We start from the raw sequence: 18,330 nt of genomic DNA on the forward strand, positions 1-18,330 counted from the left end.
TCGCCCATAAAATGGTAGTGTGAGCCAGCAGGCACCTGCCCAGAGCCCTGCACCTGCCTTACCAGCCAGCCTGTACATGCATGGTCCAGTGGCAGTAGACAGGTCCAGTCACACCTGACTACCTCCATCCCTCAGGGAGACCAGCAGAATGGATGTCTGCAATTTGCCAGGAACACTTCATTATCCTCCTGCTGTGGGAGAAAACCTGGCCATCTGAAACAACTGCAGTTAGAGTAGTGGAGAAATTAGTTCTGCTTGCACAGTCATGATCAGCTGGGGGCATGGGGAGTTACACACATCATTATGTCAGGAATCTGCAGTTTTTGCATGAAAAGTGGAGGTGTACACCTAATTTTTACTGTGGGTACACCAGTGCACCTAGACATTTGAGTAGCGGTCAGCGCATAAAGGTAATATTCCAATGAAGGTCCTGAAGGATGGGCCAATTATGAGCTATAAAGTGCTTATCCAGTAGATTGGTCGATTTTTTATTGGTCCTCCAGAAATTTCAGGATTCCGAAGTAGTCAGGAGAAATAAAATCAATGCTGTAAAATCGACTGAAGAACCCTGCTTGGCTCCACAGATATCAGTCATGCAGCCCTGGAGCTTGCCTATGAAGGCCCTGGAAACAGTGGCATGGAGGCTAGTCCTGTTGAGGTTATCCAAACATTTGCAGGAAAGGAGGAGATTCTCAAGGATGTGTTTGGTCTGTACCCTCACCATGACTAATGCCTGTCCTGTCATGCATGGAGGGAAACCATTGGAACCCACAGCAGCACAAAGATTACAAAAACCACCAACCATCCGGGTCTTGCCATGGTTGCTGTTGAAAGTGTTTTTACTGGAGTTTCTACTGAAGTTTCCTCTGGCACAAAAGGACTGGATACAGTCCATTAACCTTTTCTATACACAGTTCTAAGTAAACATAATGTAACGCACGGCAGAACATGGACCAAACCTGCTAATGTACCAGAAACTTCATAACTGTTCTTATTTAGTCAACTGTTAATTTGGGGTATTTTCTAGCCTGGATTCCTCCCTGGATAGGCTTACTTTCACTCCAGTGGTTTCTGAGTTTGATAATAGGAAGAATTGTACAGATAACCAGCCTGGCATCCAGGCAGAGCTCTTTATTGTTTTGTCTGACATTTCTACTTGAATCGTTATAATCTTAGCTAGAACTAACAGGAAAGCTATCTATGTGGGCTGTGTTAGAGGTGATCACTGTGGCTAAAACTCAACAGTCCATGACCCCTGCATGAGGAACAATGTTACTTGATAACCTCTTTTACTTTACAAAAGAGTGAGGGGTGTATGTGCCCTAGTGTGCAAAAGTTACCCAAAAGTTACCAAAAGTTACTTATTACTACCATTTCCTGCTGAATCAGTTCTACTATTACTTTGGGCCATTTGAGATAGAACAACATTGTAGTACTCATAGAATTTGACAATCAACCTGTAATGGGATTGTCATTCAGATGTAAGTGCAGTATTTGTCATTACTGTGACACTTATTTTAACACCCAAGGACTGTAACTTACTAGTACAGGAACCTGACATAACAGGAGAAGAAGAAACATGTTCTTATTTTTGCTAAAGGCAGGTATGCAGCCAGCTAAGATCTTGAGCCAAGATTCCATTAGAACATTAAGGTCTCACTTGTATCAGTAGGAATGTTCATGAGACCAAGAGAAGTGTTAGTATCATGAGCAGGAATTTCTCCTGCAGAGACAGTTGGTTCAGCAGGTTTGGTGGTCCATGAACGTGTTCCACCACTGGAGTTACTGTAAATCTTCAAACTTTTGCATTGGCTTTGTTTCTGCTGGTTTTTGTTGTGACCTCCACCATGAATTCATGACATGTGTCTTCCTTGTATGGCTGCTGCTATACCACAGAATTGTTTCAAACACCAATATAGAAAATCCTACCCCTGCAACATTTGAAAGTTCCACAATTTACAGTATTCTGTCCTTTAAACTGTTGCATGTCCCTAATCTGTCTTCAGTCTGGTGAGACATGGAAGTTAATCTTTTAGAACAACATTGGCGCTGATGCAAACCATGTCTTACCCCTGCCCTGCCCAGGTAGGAAATAAATCACTGGAAGGTTGCTGTCTGCAGGCAAGGTCGTGGCAAGGTCAAACAACATCCAATTGGTTCCACCCCCTCTAGCACACAATCCTGTATTCTTCTCCCCCATGTATACTTTTGCTCAAGGCTGACTGATTAGTTCTGCTTAGATAATCCAATATTTTTTTCCACACCATTTGCATCAACAAATCAAAGTTACCTGCGCATAGTACTGCTTGAACTCAAAACATTGTATTCATGGCAGTACAGAAATAGGAAAATCAGTCACCAGTCAGTTCAATTTAAAGTTATAGAATATGATAACTCTTTCCTAAGTGCTGTGATTGTGTCAGTCCAGCCTGGTCAGTCAGAAGGTTTTACTGCCAGGAAGATGGTCATGACCTCTGGACATTTGTCTCAAGTTTCTGCTATTGTTTTCCTTAAAACAGGTCTCTCTGCTGACCAAGTAAGATCAAAGGCCCAAGGACCCCTCAGGTAGGATGTGTCTCAAGGAATGGTGCTACACTATGCTCAGTCTTGCAAGTATTAGTCCAGGATTCCCAAACACAACAAACTTGAGCAAAATGGCACTGCTTAGCAAGGTTGGGATGGTTAGCATCGTTGAGGGAATGATGACATGATAATGGAAAATGTTACATAGCTATGTAATGAAGAATTCTATACCAAACTGGCCATGGAAAAGAGCCACCAAATGATAGAAAAAAAAGAGATAGCTGCATTTTGCACACCTCATGTTATCATCTCATCTGCCTTGAAGCTGTCCATGCTTCACAGGGTGATATCAAGGTGTGCATCAAACCCAAACCCTGGATGTTTATTGTGGTTATTGCTTCCCTGTCAACACAAACCCTACCTGTGATCTATGACTGAGGTTCCCAGTACATACATGACCCCCTTCCTCTCTGTCAGTGTGAGGATACCATCCACAAATAGCTCACCTGTTTACAGCAGTGTGGGTTACAGCTGTGCGCATCTTTTGAAGACGGAAATCAAAGAGAATAAACATGATGGAGGGATCAGGTGTGCCTTTGATGTTTACCTGTTCTCCGCCTGATGTCACTTGTTTCCTGACTCCAAACCTGGTGTTTTTATTTCCACCAGCTATAGATGTGCACAAGGTCAGAGGTTTTAAGTGAAAAGGGTAAAACTAAAAATAGCTGCCTTCTTCTGCATCAGTTCGTGCCCCTTGGAAAATCCATCAAGTCTAGAACAGAAGGATCAAGGTTCCAGTGTTTCTCTTCTTTAGGCAGGGGATGTATTCTCAGAAATCTATGGGTGGTAAAACACGTTTGTCTAAATATTTGGATGAGGAGTCCAAAAATAACAGTCTACCTTTGAATTTGTTTGGAAAAACGCATGCTAGGTTTGGTGAGTCCTTGACCTAGATTGTAATGTGTGGTAGATGGTAATGGTGTGGTGTTGCAGCAAGCAGATGTTGGTGTTATCTGTAGATCATGGACCTGTGCTGTCAGACACATGGCTTATTCTATAGTACAGATGGTACACATGTGTAGTCTGTTCAGTTCTGTTGGTATGGTTCAACCTGATTACCTTTTTCCTCATCACCAGACCTCTCACTGTCACTGCCGTCCCTGTTAGAAACATCTGGGGGAGGTTTGGAGCTGGAGCTTTTTTAGCCTTCTCCCTGACGCAGTGACGCTTGACCCTGTAGCCAATGCACATCTGATGCCAAAAGGCTTCCTCAGTAGTTAATGCCTCCACCTGGGGTCATGCACAATGCCTAGATAACCTGGACAGGTGTAGTTTTCACAAAAGGTCAAGTGATGCATATGAATGTGTTTTTAGGGCCAGGCGTGCAAGGTGTCAATAAAACACTTGTTGTTCAGACATCCTTATCCACAGACATTTCATCCAACAGTAGTTAAGAAACATTTATGTCCTCTGTCTGTGGTTATGTTATGTTGATGTTACAGGTGTGTTACCTCCTGTTCAGGAGAGGTATGTACAGGTTAATCACCAGACATTTGATTTGTATCAGTAGGACATTACTATGCAAGCCGAGCCTCCCGGAAAACAGCCAGACAAAGCTGGTGTCACCAAGTCAGCCAGACAGTTAGCCATGCCTTTGTGGTTTGTGGTTCTCCAAGACTAGCAGTGAATGCAGATGAGAGGTTAATAGACTCTAAAGCTCTGACAAGGCAACATTTTGCCTGATATACTAGTGGTGAAAGTCCTTGAAGAATTCCTGCATCTAAATCTAAGTCCAGATCTCTTTCCTTGGGGCAAGGCCTGTCCACCACCACACAAAAGGCAGAGCATTCCTTTGGAAACTTTTTTTTTGGGGGGGGGGGGGCAGTGGGGCCCATTTTTAGATGATTCTAAGGCCGTGCCCATGCAATAAACTTATTGGATCCTTTCCTAACATTCTGGTTTGTCCTGTGTACAAAGCCAACCACCTGACCGATACAGTTTAGATCATTAACCTCATGAAGTACCCTTTTCAGAGGTTTAGGCAGTCATATTTCCTACCTGTCCAGGCGTGACCACCTACTCAGTCATGTAACCATATGGCGGCTGACCTGTTACCTCAAGGGTTATTCTGATGTTTGTATGCCCAAGTTCCTTTTCCCCTTTCGTCTGGGATGATTTATATTAAATTACAATGTAATTACCTCCATGAAATGTGTCATGGAGGTTATATTTTCAGTTGCGTTTATCTGTCCGTCCGTCTGTCCGTCTGTTGGTCAACAAGATAACTCAAGAACGCCTGGATGGATTGGTTTCATACTTGGTGTGTTGGTAGGGTGTGACGAAAACTGGAAATGATTAGATTTTGGGCCCCCTAGTGGCTTCCCTTGGTACTGCAGCGCAACTTCCGGATTTGATATCTCGCGATCTGGACATGCTAGGGTCATGAAATTTGGATGGAAGGTAGCTCTTGTCCTCGGGAAGAAGTCACGTGAGTTTGGTCCCCCTAGCGGCTTGTTCTGGAACTGCAGGGTGGTTTCTTTGAAAATCTTCGAGAGAGGATAACTGAACAACCGTTTGATGGATCATCATGATTTTTGGTATGTAGGTAGCTTAAGTGATGCTTGACATAGTCAAAATATAATTATGCAAATCAGGATCTAATTTGCATAATTAATGAGGAAATTCTATAAATCAGCTGTATTTCATATTAGGGCTATAAAACTCTATAGACATATGTTAGTGAGAACGACAAGATCATTGGCAGATATCGATTATGTAAAGGAAGACCTAATTTGCATAATAAATGGCAAATTGGTACAATTTTATGGTGGTAACTGCTCTGAATTTAATACTTGCCATATTTGGAAGTTCAGTGAAGGTGAACATCACTAAACATAATTTATGTCAATCAGGACCTCATTTGCATAATTTATGAGGAAACGCTAGAATAGCCTTATTTCTTAAGATAACCCTGTCATTTGGTGGAGAGTATGATCAATTGATACAATAGATGCAAATGGCCTCATATGATTTGAATATATGCGGTGAAAAATGTAAGCCAATTACAGGTGGTCATCACCATGCGTAAGATTTATGAAAACAATACACATGTCATGGAGGTATGAGATCATCGAACTCTAGTTTGTATATGCTGTTCTTTTTTTTCAAGGTCAACTTCATGGCTGTTAGCTGAAATAGAGGTTTGGATACCAATCCTCCTTAGTTATTGGGTTAGGCAGCAGGTAGAATGTAATGTTATCTTGATTTTTCTGCTAATCATATAAATGTTAATTTAAGGGCCCTTCAAGTAAAAGATGGAAACTGCTTCAAAGCCACACCCAATCTTTTGTTAACTTAGAGAGTTTACAGTACAGTTTGGTATGGGCGTGTGCCAGGGAAATCCTGGACCAGTATAAATGAAGAAAACATCTGGAAGATAAATGTCTGTGTAAATTATGATTCCACAGTTTTCATTTCAATTTCAAAGTGGCTCAAACCAAGAAGGTGAAGAAGGTGCTTAAGCTCCCTGGGGCGGTTCCAGATCCTGTGAATACTAGTAGTTTATTTTGAGCTAGCAAATCAGCCTGAGAGCTGTAAGTGATAAAATCCAGCATTTTTTCCATTGCCCTGTCAAATGGAAAGAGGAGCATCAAATGGAACAGAATAGAGAAGTCAAGAATTAGATCAGTAGAACATGGCATCCAGCTAGAAATGTCTCCTCCTTCTGGCACCAAGAGGCTGCTGTGGCTTCTGAACATGGGTATTTTATCTGACTGGCTTTTAGGAGTGACACAAGGAGCAGACTGAAACTGGACAGGACTTAATATCAGTAATAGTGGAGGCTGTGCAGACGATGTGATCGACATAACATCATCTCAATTCTTACTTCATGTCTTACCAGTTTTAAGACTGGTCCCCACGTGTAAGGAGGAATGTGAAGATTTGTTTTTTCATCGCCCACTCCTGCTATCAGCTGAGGATGATTTCACCTACATGCCCATCAGAACTGTCAATATTGTGCAAACATGCAGCATTCCTGGTTTTGTGGGTAGTGTTGTGTTTCCTGGTCCACTTCTTCACCTATTACAGAGACTAGGGTGTTTGTCCTGGCTATCTTGCTATAGAATTAGAAATGCAACAGCCTGAACATCCAAGCAGATGTGTGGTTCTGGATTAGTTCACACCTTTTTAGATATCTACCTTGCCTTTTTGTAAGACAATAACAGCTGTATGGATTCAGCCAGCACTATACTCTGTAAAAGTTATTGTATGAATTTCCTTTGGTAAGAGGATACTGATCCCAAACTTACAACACTCCACAGGAATTCCTTGTGCAGCTTATCCTGGCTCAAGTAGAATGTGTGTGTTCTGCTGGTATGTGAACCTTGCCACCACATCAGCACAGAAAAGTTTATAGTTGCTTTGTTATGGAAAAGGCTGGAGAGTTTGGGTACAAGAGAAGAGAAGTCTCCATTGTCTGCAGAGATTTCTCAGATCCCTCCACATCCTGGCAGTTTTTTTCTGTCTGGAAACTGTAACTAGATCCCTTGTGCAGGATAGCCTGCCTGAGGTGTGGCAATATTCACTCACTCACTCATCCTGCCTGCCTCTGGTTGTCTCTCTCTCTCTTTATATATATACAATGTATATAGCCCTGTCATTTCTTGGACCGGATGTTTATCCTGTAACACAGGGTAGTGTCAAAATATAGTCCTGTCATTTCTGGTACCAGGTAATTATCCTGTAACACAGGGCAGCAGGATCATCTTAAGCACCTGTTTCACAGATTCTCTTCTTCTTCTTTTTTTTTCAAACTATAATAAATAATTACTAGTACCTGCCCTTACCATACTTACAATTACATGTACCATACCATTAATTATGGCATACCAACCCTTACCATACCTTGCTGTACCTACATGTATTTGTCCATACAGAAGTTGGGAAATGTTTGTAGAATCCTAATTTCGCATGGATGACAGAGGGATAGACAAGCTCCTTTTGTGCCCTTACCCACACTCTCCCAATATGGCTCTTCTACTTTCTAGCATATTTCCCCTCACCTATGACCCCATAAATCTATTCAACAGCAACCCATCAGATTTGTCTGGCCTGGGGCCTGAAGCCCAGGGTCTGACCCAGGCATGTTATCTGTGTCCCACAATCATTCTGCTGGCTTTACTTCACAAAGTGCCTCTTCCTGACCAGTTGTTTTCCTTGAGGTTTTCTCTCCCCCATGTTACAAATGAGCCCTTAGCTGTAACATGTGACATAAATCAACCTGTCTCAGCTACTTCCTCTGTGTGACACAATACCTACTGTGAGGAACAAGTACAAAGGATCCTTTCCTTACATATACATCCTACTGTAATATGACTCTAATCATTCTTACGTCACCTGGGGCAGGGTCCATCCCAAGACAGGACTCACACAGTTAGCTATAATTCATAATTGGCCAAACTTGTTTAGACACAAAACAAGTCCAGACCTGTACCTAAACCAATGTACCTGTAACTAAAATCAACACAGGAATCAACTGGCCTTTGATCTTCCAAGAGTTACTGTGAAATGTTTTTTTTTTAATAGTAAAGACAAGGCCAATGTTGGATTGTAAGTCCAAACTGTAATCATGTTTTCTATTTGGCATAAATTAGCTTACATGTTTACTTAAGAAAATTGAATACTAGTAGGTGACAAGATGTCCAATTATATTACCATAATTATTTATGCTAAACTTTTATGTTCATAGACTATTTAGTCCAGCATCACAAGACTTCCTACAGCTAGTATTTTAAACCTGTTCTACCTGGAAAACCTGCAGTCAAGGGTGGAGGTCATCCCTTACAGTACTTGAGACATCTTGAAGACATCTTGATTTCATCACGTCCCATGTTCAAGACCAGGTTTCAATCAGGGTTGGGGCCAAATTGCTACCCCTGACCATTGAGAGACTGGTAGGAATTTCTACTGTGCAGGTTTCAACTCTGGTCTAGTGGCATTTAGATCCCAAAAGTCACCAGCCTATTTCTCTGCTACCATCTGAAGTGAATTTGTACCCTCAAGCAAGGGAGTGGTTGGACAAATTTTTCACTCAGATTGTCTGTCATGGTGCTCTTCCAAAACATGGGACTCCAGAGAAGTCAAACCCATCCGTGTTGTTCACAGAAATAGCAGATAGATCTCTTCGCATTTTGATGCATTGCTCTTATGGCAGAGCTCACAATCCAGTCTACAACTTGAAGCAGTTCTTTCCAATGCACCCATCCATACATGATACATACCCAAAATGATTTGCTTTATACTGAATCCTGACAACCATAGCGTTATCATGGTTAGAGACTCCTTCAGCAAGTGTTCCCTATCTGTTGTTGCACAAAGGTTTTGTTATGGCTTCAGGCCGGCCTGTGTCTGTATGCAGACATGACGTCACCAGTATGCTTGAAGATAGAAGGAGATGAACACCACACCTAGTGTGCTTCTAACCTCTTCCAGCCTCTCCTGTCCAAGTTGATGTGTTGTGTGGCATGTGTACCTATCTGTGGAATGAAGTACATGCCCACACCTAGCTAGTTACCAAATTAGCTTAGGGTTATGCACAATGAAGTTTAGGAAGAAAGAATTAATTTCTTTCCACTTAAACTAAAAGTTTACGAAAGAGAATTTCAGATTTATACGTAATTTCCATTGCTCCAAAGTATCAGTGTTGGACTTGCCCTTGGCAATGGAAACCATCTGGCCAGTTCTGTTGTCAGGGGGATATGATTGTGTGTGTTTGTAATGACATACATGTAATGACTGCAACTCCGATCCATTACCCAGGTATGGAGAAAGACAAGAATGCTTTGATATTTGGGTAGACAAAATATAGAGATGTTATGATATTAATGGCTTCAGGCACTAGCAGAAAAACAGATGGAATGTCTAACTGATGAAAGTAGACATTGTTTTTGGAAGGAAGATCGTCTTACTGCTTTTCAGAAGCAAGTTGATATATTTTGCAATTTCATGAAAAAACTCTTTGTGTGCCAGCAGCTGGGCCCTTAACGGTAATCACACTCATCAATTCACTCTCTTGATTCTCAGACATTTCAAAGTAAAAATTTAGTTAACAGAAAAAGAGAAAGAAGACTGTGAGGAAAACATGAACCCAACAACAGTTACTGTCTGTATATTCTATCCCAGAAACAGGTACAGACTTGAATATGACTTCCCTCTTCCACTCTGATGTTTTATTTCGATCCACTGTAATTAAATCCAAGAACCATCAAATTTTAATTGGTGTGGCCCTACCGATGGTATCTTGTTAATGCCAGACTTCTACACCACCTGTACTGTCCAGGGGCCTTCTATAGGCACATTTGCCAAGAGTGACTAGAGGTAGGTATTGGATGTTGTGCAAATACCAGAAAATTGGCAGCAGATTTATTTATTTACTGTGGAATTACACTTTAACCTGCTTAGCTGGTGAGAGTATGTGCCAGTCTCCAGGTCAGATCTGCTGTAAACAGTACTGTTTTCTTCTAGTATAGATCCTAATCCTGGACATTTTTCTGACCCCAATATAAGACCTGAGTCCTCATTAGGTCACATGTATAGGTCATTAAAAAAATAGACTCCGCTTAGTGTTATGTTCAGGAAATACCTGTCTGATAGGTGAGTCACACATTTGGAATTGTGACTACACTAATGTGTTAAACTGTTTGCCTTGTGCTGTAGACAATGTTGTCAACTTGAGGCCTTCCTGCAGATTATGTTAATCTGGATCAGATTCTCCTTTGATGAAGGGAAACCTGAGTTTTTCCTTGGCCAGTTGCTTGTACTTTGATAACACATTGATGAGATGTAAGCACAGAAAGATCTTGAATAAATAAGCAGATATCGCTTGTTGGAAAGAGTAAGCCTATATGATCAGCTGTATAAATAGCGGCAGTGTGTGGGGGATTACAAAGGCGACCACCCTTGTAATGGGCAACTGAGTTGCTATACTTGACTAAGGCCACCTGTGTTAGTGATTTTACAAACAACGCATGATTCAAGAGATACTAGAGGAGATAAGCCTTCCTGTGTATGTTAAACTTAACATGTTAACTTATCCACATACTTGTTTGTAAGTTCATTAATTACATCCACTTTGTTAAATGCCCAACCTCTTTCCCAAAAAGTTTTTCCTCTTTATGTTTCTGCCCTGACAGTTTTCCTGACAGTTCCCCTATCTATGTTTCTACAGGAACAAGATGACCCAACGTCCACCAGTTGGCCTGACTACTATATTGACCGGCTCAATGCCATGGCAAAGGTACGGAAACGCTGAAGTCTTAATTTGTCTACACTTTAGGTCCTAGAAGGTTCCATTCTAGTGTATTCTATGACTAGTAAGTTTCTAGTACAAGGTTTGAATTTCTAAACGGTAAAATATTAAAGCTGATTAAAAAGATGGAAGATTTATTCATAGCAGGGCAAGATGAGAGTTTGAAAAATGAATTACCAGGGTACATTATTTTCTCTGTCTCTCGCCTATGTGGTTGAATGTATAACCAGTTACTTTTAATCTTAATACGCATCAATTACTCCTGCTCTAAAATCATCTGTCAAAGTTGCATAACTAGGTAACCATTATTTCACACATTGCCATCCTAAAAGACTTCCATCACTTAAATTCTGTGATTGCTGGAGTTGAGCTACAGACTTCGTACTGAATTCTTCTGTTTTCTCTTGTTTTGACATTCGTTACATGTAAGTGGCCCTTGGCAGCTGCGGTAAGTCTGTAGCAAACCAAATGCTGCACCTACATGTAGCTACACCTTTATCATCTGTAAATACACCTGAATCACCTGCCTGAACATCTTAACACTCTGCTGTCATTACTTCATCAATAGCTTGGCCGTCGTCATTTGTGTATTTGTTCAATATGCCTGGTTCCAGCAAAATTGGCTTCCATAATAAACTTGTAGTGTCTATTGGTTTCTTCTGTGCCACATATGACACATATGACAGAAAATACTGTAAAATGGACATATTTGTTTTGCTAGTGAACAGCCCTGCAGATATTTTGCATGTTCAATCCAAAATCATGAAATTTAGTCCTGCCAAACAGTATTTGCAGTGTCGGTTGTTGTGTGTCCTGTGTCAATGCTGTATATGAAGTTGAATCTGATATTTCAGTTTTATGCAAGAGTTGTAAGCATAGTGTGCAAATGAGTGGCTGTGACTGTGTGAGTTGGATGGCTGCCTTTGTTGTTTAGCTGTACTACTTTGTACCTATGAATATGATACAAGCGATGGTTTAGCATGATTTTGACATGAGTCACTTCAAAGGTTGGAAAGAACCCAGAGATTTTCACTATCATCATCTGCCTTATTAATGAACTGTAAACAAGAGGGCACAAATGAAGATACCATTTATTGAACAAAGCAATATTTTTCAATGGTACCTTAATACCAACTTGTGTTTGACATCTGTATTTTCCTTATATGAAGTGACTAGTGTTCTGTTGATCTCTGTTATGATATACGTGTTGTCTGGTTTATGCCTGTGTCTGTATGGCCGTTCTTTATTGCCTTGTTGCTCTCCCCACAGCTTGTGTTTGCCCATGATGAAGAGGAGGTGACAGTACGAGCCAACCTGGCCGACAGCCTCAAGACAGCTCTCAGGACACAGCCAATGAGGTAACTAATGCACTCACTCAGTCAATGAATGAACGAATATGTCCTGTCACATGTTGTCTTTTTTATCTGTTGTGAGGACGCTAAGGGTTCACAACAACTGCTGCATATGTATGAGTAGCCCCTATCATAGCTGAGATTTCATGACTCCCTTGGTGCAGATGAGCTTCTGAAAGTTATGGCTGGACGGTGCTGTTAATGTTGGAATCCACTGAGTGGAGCAAAAATTAAATCAGAACCTGCATTTGTGCCAGATGTTTGACCCGTTGCTTGTAAAGCTGATTAGGGCGTCATTTTGGACCATTTCAACTGCAAATGTGATACCTTGATGACTGCAAAATGGATTACCAGAAATATTTGATTCATCCAGATCCAGTAATTTCTCTCCCTGCCATTAGACTGACCATCTGATGTGCCCTGCTGGACGTGCCCTGAGGCACCACTACGTACTGTATCAGTTTACATCCTATTGATTGTTGGATTGACATATGTGCAAGATCAGCAGAAATAAGGTCACTTCTGGAAAACTAGAATATATAAATTTGGAGAACAAACAGTCTCAAGGTGACTTTATGGAGCTGTGGATGAGAAGAAAAAAATGTACAAAACAAAGAACGTACAAGAATTTTGTTTTGTTTTTCTGTATGTCTGCATATGTTTATTGAGCTGGACGGGTTGTCATGACAATGTTTGTTCTTCTGTAGGTTTGTGCACAGGTTTATAGAGCTGGACGGGTTGTCGTGCCTGCTGAATTTCCTACAGAGTATGGACTATGAGACGTCAGAGAGCCGAATCCACACCTCCATCATTGGCTGCATCAAGGCCCTCATGAACAACTCAGTATGTTTATATGTTCCTTACACATTGAACTCAGCTTAGATTAGATTTGTGTGGTCTTGTTACAACAGAGTAAGCTATTTAGGAGTCACAGAATGAGCAACATATGATACATATGAGTGAAAAAAATCTGGTTGCAAAGTCATTCCCTGTCCAAAACTGTGTCAACATTTATGCAAGCATTCAGAAAATGTTTTCCACAGGGACAGGGACAAAATTGACGACCATAAGTATCAAACTCATAGTGCCAGCTACATGAATGAAGAGCCCCCTACCATATATGTTATTTACTGCATGTCAGGTCCTTTGGCGATGTGCTGGTAGTTAAGGTGTTGTACTGTGTGTTGGAATTGTTACTTGCTGTTTGTTTACAGCATGACAAGTCCCATGTGCTGGAAGTTAGAGTGTTGTACTGTGTTTTAAAATTGTTACTTCATTTGTTTATATGTTTACAGCATGGCAGGTCCCATGTGCTTGGCCACCACAGCAGCATTAACATCATCGCACAGAGCCTGAGCTGTGAGAACATCAAGACAAAGATTGCAGTTTTGGAGATCCTGGGAGCCGTGTGCCTGGTGGAGGGGGGGCACAAGAAGGTGCTGGAGGCCATGCTGCACTACCAGAACTACTCCGCTGAGAGGACAAGGTTTCAGGTCCGTACAGGCACACAGTTAATGTGTTTTACTTTGTAATTCAGCCAGCAGATGACTTTGGCATCCTTTCTCCCTCATTATTTTTCCATTGTGGGAGAGGCTCATAACAATAAGTATTGTAACCATAATGGGAATCTAAAAAAATGCAGTTAAGTATCTTTCTCTCCCTGCTATGATATCTTTGTTTCTATCATTAAATTCCTGATTATACAGATATATTACATTAAAGTCAAACCTGTCCCTTGAATCCACCTTTCCAAATTTGAATGAAGGTTAGAGAATAGAAGTTCTGGTGGGAACTATGTGAACTCCTCGAAGGTTACCTTTTTGTTTTACATATCAGGGAAAACACTGTCTCCTATGTCTGACGTAGGTCTCCCCTTTTGGAAAAAAGTATTAATTATGTCTTGCATTCAACATTCCTGTTGTATTATCTCATTTATTTGTCCTGTATTCCCACGCTGGCTGTACATATATGTGTGATCCAATTCTGAAGCATACCTTCTGCTTTAGTCTCAGCATTCATCAGTAGTGTGTGGGAGGCATTGAAGCATTCAAACTGTGGATGACTTCTGAAGCACTTCTGTTCTCCTATACTCCTGTATGTGTGTTTGTGTGTATGTTTGTGTGTGTGTGATCTTGGGACCAGTCCCTCTTCCATGACTTGCCGCTCTTTCACCGACGCTCAAGGCTGGGACCGAGAGAGGTAAAGATTGATGTGAGACGTTTGGGGACTTGAATTGCCTGGATCCTTTTCACTGTGTTCAAGTTGACATTTTTCATCAACAACAAGTATCTTGTCAATGAGCACTGATTGTTAGATTTCTTTGTTGTTATGCTGTCTTTTTCTTTCCTCTTGTTGTTCACTTGTAAAAGTCTGGAACTTCAGTCTGCATGGCCTCTCTTTTAACAACTATACCAGTGCATCACTTCTCCATCTGCTGTGTCCTGCACATGTTGATGCATGTCTTCCCGTTTCTTCCCACAGTCGCTGATCCACGACCTGGACCGCAGTACGGGTGTGTACCGGGAGGAGGTCAACCTGAAAACAGCCATCATGTCCTTCATTAACGCCATGCTCAGATATGGTGCTGGTGAGGTGAGTGCATTAAGTCCTCTAGTTCACAGGGGTGCCTTGGAGAAAGTCATATTCACAAGGGCCAAGATATGGTGCTGTGATGTCAGCAATCATTTGTCATAATTACTTTGCTAGTAAGGAAGAATATCTTGTGTACACTGCCCAGGTCTGACAATCACGTTTATATCTTATGTAGGAGATAGATAAAGCTATGCTGCTGAAAGAGCGGGTGTAGTAAAACCATTATGTAAGATGATAAATTATATCTTATACATGTACATGTATGAGGTATGATGTTAAATCTTATATAAGACATAATATAGCATCTTACATAAAGGTTTACACCTGCTCTGCTGTTCAGCGGCATAGGTGTACTCGTCCTTGTAAGGTGTTGGGGTGACTCTCAGATGTCTTCATGGATGCTTAGATAAATGTGCTGCCTCGGCATTCCTGGTTTCTTGGGTTTCGTCCCTGACCACCTGCTGGGAATAACTCTGGATTATTGTACCAGAAGCTTGGCTGAGATTTGGGTTTCAACAGTAGCCATCATCTAACAGGAGTGTTAATGGCAGGAAATATCCTTTTGTGTCCTGACACCTTCTCTAGCATCACTCTTCTATCTTGATTCTCAAAACAGGTGAGTTTTCTTGGCAAAGAAAATTGAAAACATAAGGTAAGCTGAGATTGTAATGTCTGTACTTTTTTTTACTCAGTCAAGAAGCAAAAGCTCCATTTGTAGCAAGTTTATGTATTTATCTGTTCCTGCAGGAGAGCCTGGAATTCAGGGTCCACTTGCGCTACGAGTTTCTGATGCTGGGCATCCAACCCATCATAGACAAGCTACGGACTCATGAAAATGCAATCTTAGATAGGTAAGGAAATCATCATAGAACCTTAGATATAATGTAGGTAAGGAAACCATTGTAGAATCTTAGATTGGTAAGGAACCGTCATAGAACCTTAGATACATGTAGAATCTTAGATAAGTGAGGAACCCATCGTAGAACCTTTGGTAAGGAAACCGCCATAGAACCTTAGAATCTTAGATACCGTACTGTGTTTCGTCCATTAAACTACGCACCCCCAATTTGGGGCTGACCACAGACCTAATCAAGGGAGCTGAAACATTCAGGGGGAAAGCCTGTTTAACATATGCACCCCCTTGTCCAGCCTTTTGGTGGCTCATGAGGAAGTTGACATGATCACTTGTAGATTTCTCTCCAGTAAAAAGTTTGTTCTGCAGTTTGCATATGTAGTATTTTTATACTAGAAACATTGCATATTGGTTAGTGCAGAATTACGCCAGTATGACACGTGGAGATGTCAGCTCAGTCAGTGTTTCCCTGTCATGTTGATATTACCTTCCTCCTCAGCTATTCTGTTTGTTAAACAGGGTGGACTGTGTGGAAACATTAGAGTTCAATATAAACTGTGTGTCATCCTGCAGGGTTCTCAGAACTGCATTGTGCTGTTGTACTGGGCCAATTACTTTAAACTAGGACATACTAATACATTTCTTTGGTTTGGCATTTTCTTCAGATCAAAGACTGAAAATGTTAACTGCTTGCACATTGACAGTATAATATTTCTACCAGTTTAAAATTTTATCAACACTAGTCAACTTGTTTGAATGTACATGTAGGGTAAAGTTTCCTGTGTCACCAGCTGACATATTGTATTTGTAGTAATACATGTTTTCTGTTATGACACTCACAGCTACAGGTTCAAGTGTGTTAATTATAATTTGAACTTAGTACAGTGCTCTAATTCCATCAGATGTGAAAGTGACATGCCATCCAAGATTGTTGAAACCAGTTATATCTTCAGTTTAGCTGTTGTGTTATATTCCTGGATATTGTATTCTTTCCTACAGGCATATAGACTTCTTTGAACTGATCAGAACTGAGGATGAACAGGAACTTGCAAAGAGATTTGATGTGGTAAGGAAAGAAACACTAGGATCTTTCAGACCATGTTTTGTTTAGAACTTGACTATTGTAGTTTGTTTCATCCTGGTAAAAATAAATGATAAAAAAGTGTGAGCATCTTTACCATGATTATAATTTATATTCTCATTCACCTCTTTTATTAAAGTTAAAAATTTAGTGACATGGTTGAGCCATGTTAATACTGTTGGTTTACTTGTTAAAAAGATCTGGGAAAGTTTTTCCTGTAACTGTATGATGGAACTATTTGTTTCTAATTTTCTTGTCGCAAGCAGTGATAACAGTAGGACCAGATAATTTATCCAGTTGCTTGATGTATTTTGTATTTTACAAAACGAGATCATTATGTTTTTGCCTGTCAGGTCCATGTGGACTCGCGCAGTGCCGGCAGCATGTTTGACCTGCTGAAGAAGAAGCTGAACCACACGGCGGCGTACCCCCACTTCCTGTCCCTCCTACAACATCTACTCCTCCTGCCATGTAAGTCAGACAGTCTTGGTTGTAAGATTCCTCAAGTCAAAATGAGCTGGAGGATTCAAACATGAGCATGATGATGACATTAGCTGGAAGGTTCATTGTTGTTGAAGATTAAACTGTGTGTTACACACCAAAGAAAAGAACTTGCTGAATGTCTTTACTACAGTCTTTGTCAAGTTGGAACAACCAGTCTTTGGGACCTGGGTTAGCTAACAGAGCATGTATGTGTTGAACAGCGGACAGGCATTGCAGTACTGGGGTAGCTGATAGTTTAGGATGAAATAAAAGCTAACAGGGCATGTATGTGTTGCATAGTGGACAGGCATGGCAGTCCAGAGTACTGGGAGCTGGTGGACCGCATCCTGCAACAGATCGTTGTTCAGGAGAATGGCATGGACCCCGACGTGGCACCACTCAAGAACATCAATGTTAGCAAACTGGTGGAGATGTAAGTCATACTTAATGTCTCAAACTTGTCCCCTTCAAAGAAGCCTGATGGTCCTACTTAACAGCATTTTGGCTTTGCTGAATCATTTACCAACAAGATTCTTTTGCTTCCCTAAACTCAGACATGTACATTGAAACTGCAGTTTTTATCTTTGATTGTTTTAACAGTTCTTTGTTTTCTGTGTTCTCCTATTTCTGCTTTTCCTCTTGCTGTTCTTTCTTTCCTTCCCCCGTCCATCTGCAGACTGTGTAACGATCCTCTAGCTCTGGGCAGGTAGACAAACTTTCTGTTCTCTCACATGCCCCCTCCCATCGATACAGTACCCCATTTCCATTCACTGTTTTCTACCACCTGATGAATATGATATATGATTTCTTTGTTTCATCCATGTTAAAGTTTGCAGCCCAGTGTGCCCCCGGGACGTGCATGTGGCCCAGATGTCGGTACATCATGTGAAGTGGGCCTCTTGGTTGACATTGACATGTGTGTAAGCCCCCAGACCCTCTACACCCCCCCCCCCCTCCACAGGGTGTGTCTGGCCATGGGATAGTGGGACAAATGTTCATCTGTGTCTGTGGTTTACATCATAAATGGCACAATCATGTTCCACAACAGCTTACAGTTTTGGGCTGTCTGTAATGCATCATCGTCAGGTTCAAGTCAATCAATCAATGAAACTTATAGCACATTGATTGTAATGTGTAC

At 41.2% G+C, this 18,330-nt stretch overlaps 1 protein-coding gene across 7 annotated transcripts in view; it reads left to right on the top strand.

Moving 5' to 3' along the window:
* LOC109471018 (disheveled-associated activator of morphogenesis 1-like) overlaps positions 1 to 18,330 on the top strand; it is a 40,553-nt gene that overhangs the window by 10,469 nt on the left and 11,754 nt on the right. For all 7 annotated transcript variants that reach the window (XM_019770174.1, XM_019770176.1, XM_019770177.1 and 4 more), the window contains exons 4-12: positions 10,751 to 10,819; positions 12,101 to 12,189; positions 12,891 to 13,026; positions 13,479 to 13,676; positions 14,665 to 14,775; positions 15,523 to 15,626; positions 16,628 to 16,694; positions 17,063 to 17,180; positions 17,493 to 17,625. In XM_019770174.1, coding sequence (XP_019625733.1) covers positions 10,751 to 10,819; positions 12,101 to 12,189; positions 12,891 to 13,026; positions 13,479 to 13,676; positions 14,665 to 14,775; positions 15,523 to 15,626; positions 16,628 to 16,694; positions 17,063 to 17,180; positions 17,493 to 17,625 — 1,025 coding nt within the window. The remainder of the gene's footprint in view (positions 1 to 10,750; positions 10,820 to 12,100; positions 12,190 to 12,890; positions 13,027 to 13,478; positions 13,677 to 14,664; positions 14,776 to 15,522; positions 15,627 to 16,627; positions 16,695 to 17,062; positions 17,181 to 17,492; positions 17,626 to 18,330) is intronic.

Source organism: Branchiostoma belcheri, unplaced genomic scaffold (genome assembly GCF_001625305.1).
Source record: "Branchiostoma belcheri isolate BF01 breed outbred unplaced genomic scaffold, Haploidv18h27 scaffold24, whole genome shotgun sequence".
In the NCBI taxonomy this organism is placed as follows: domain Eukaryota; kingdom Metazoa; phylum Chordata; class Leptocardii; order Amphioxiformes; family Branchiostomatidae; genus Branchiostoma; species Branchiostoma belcheri.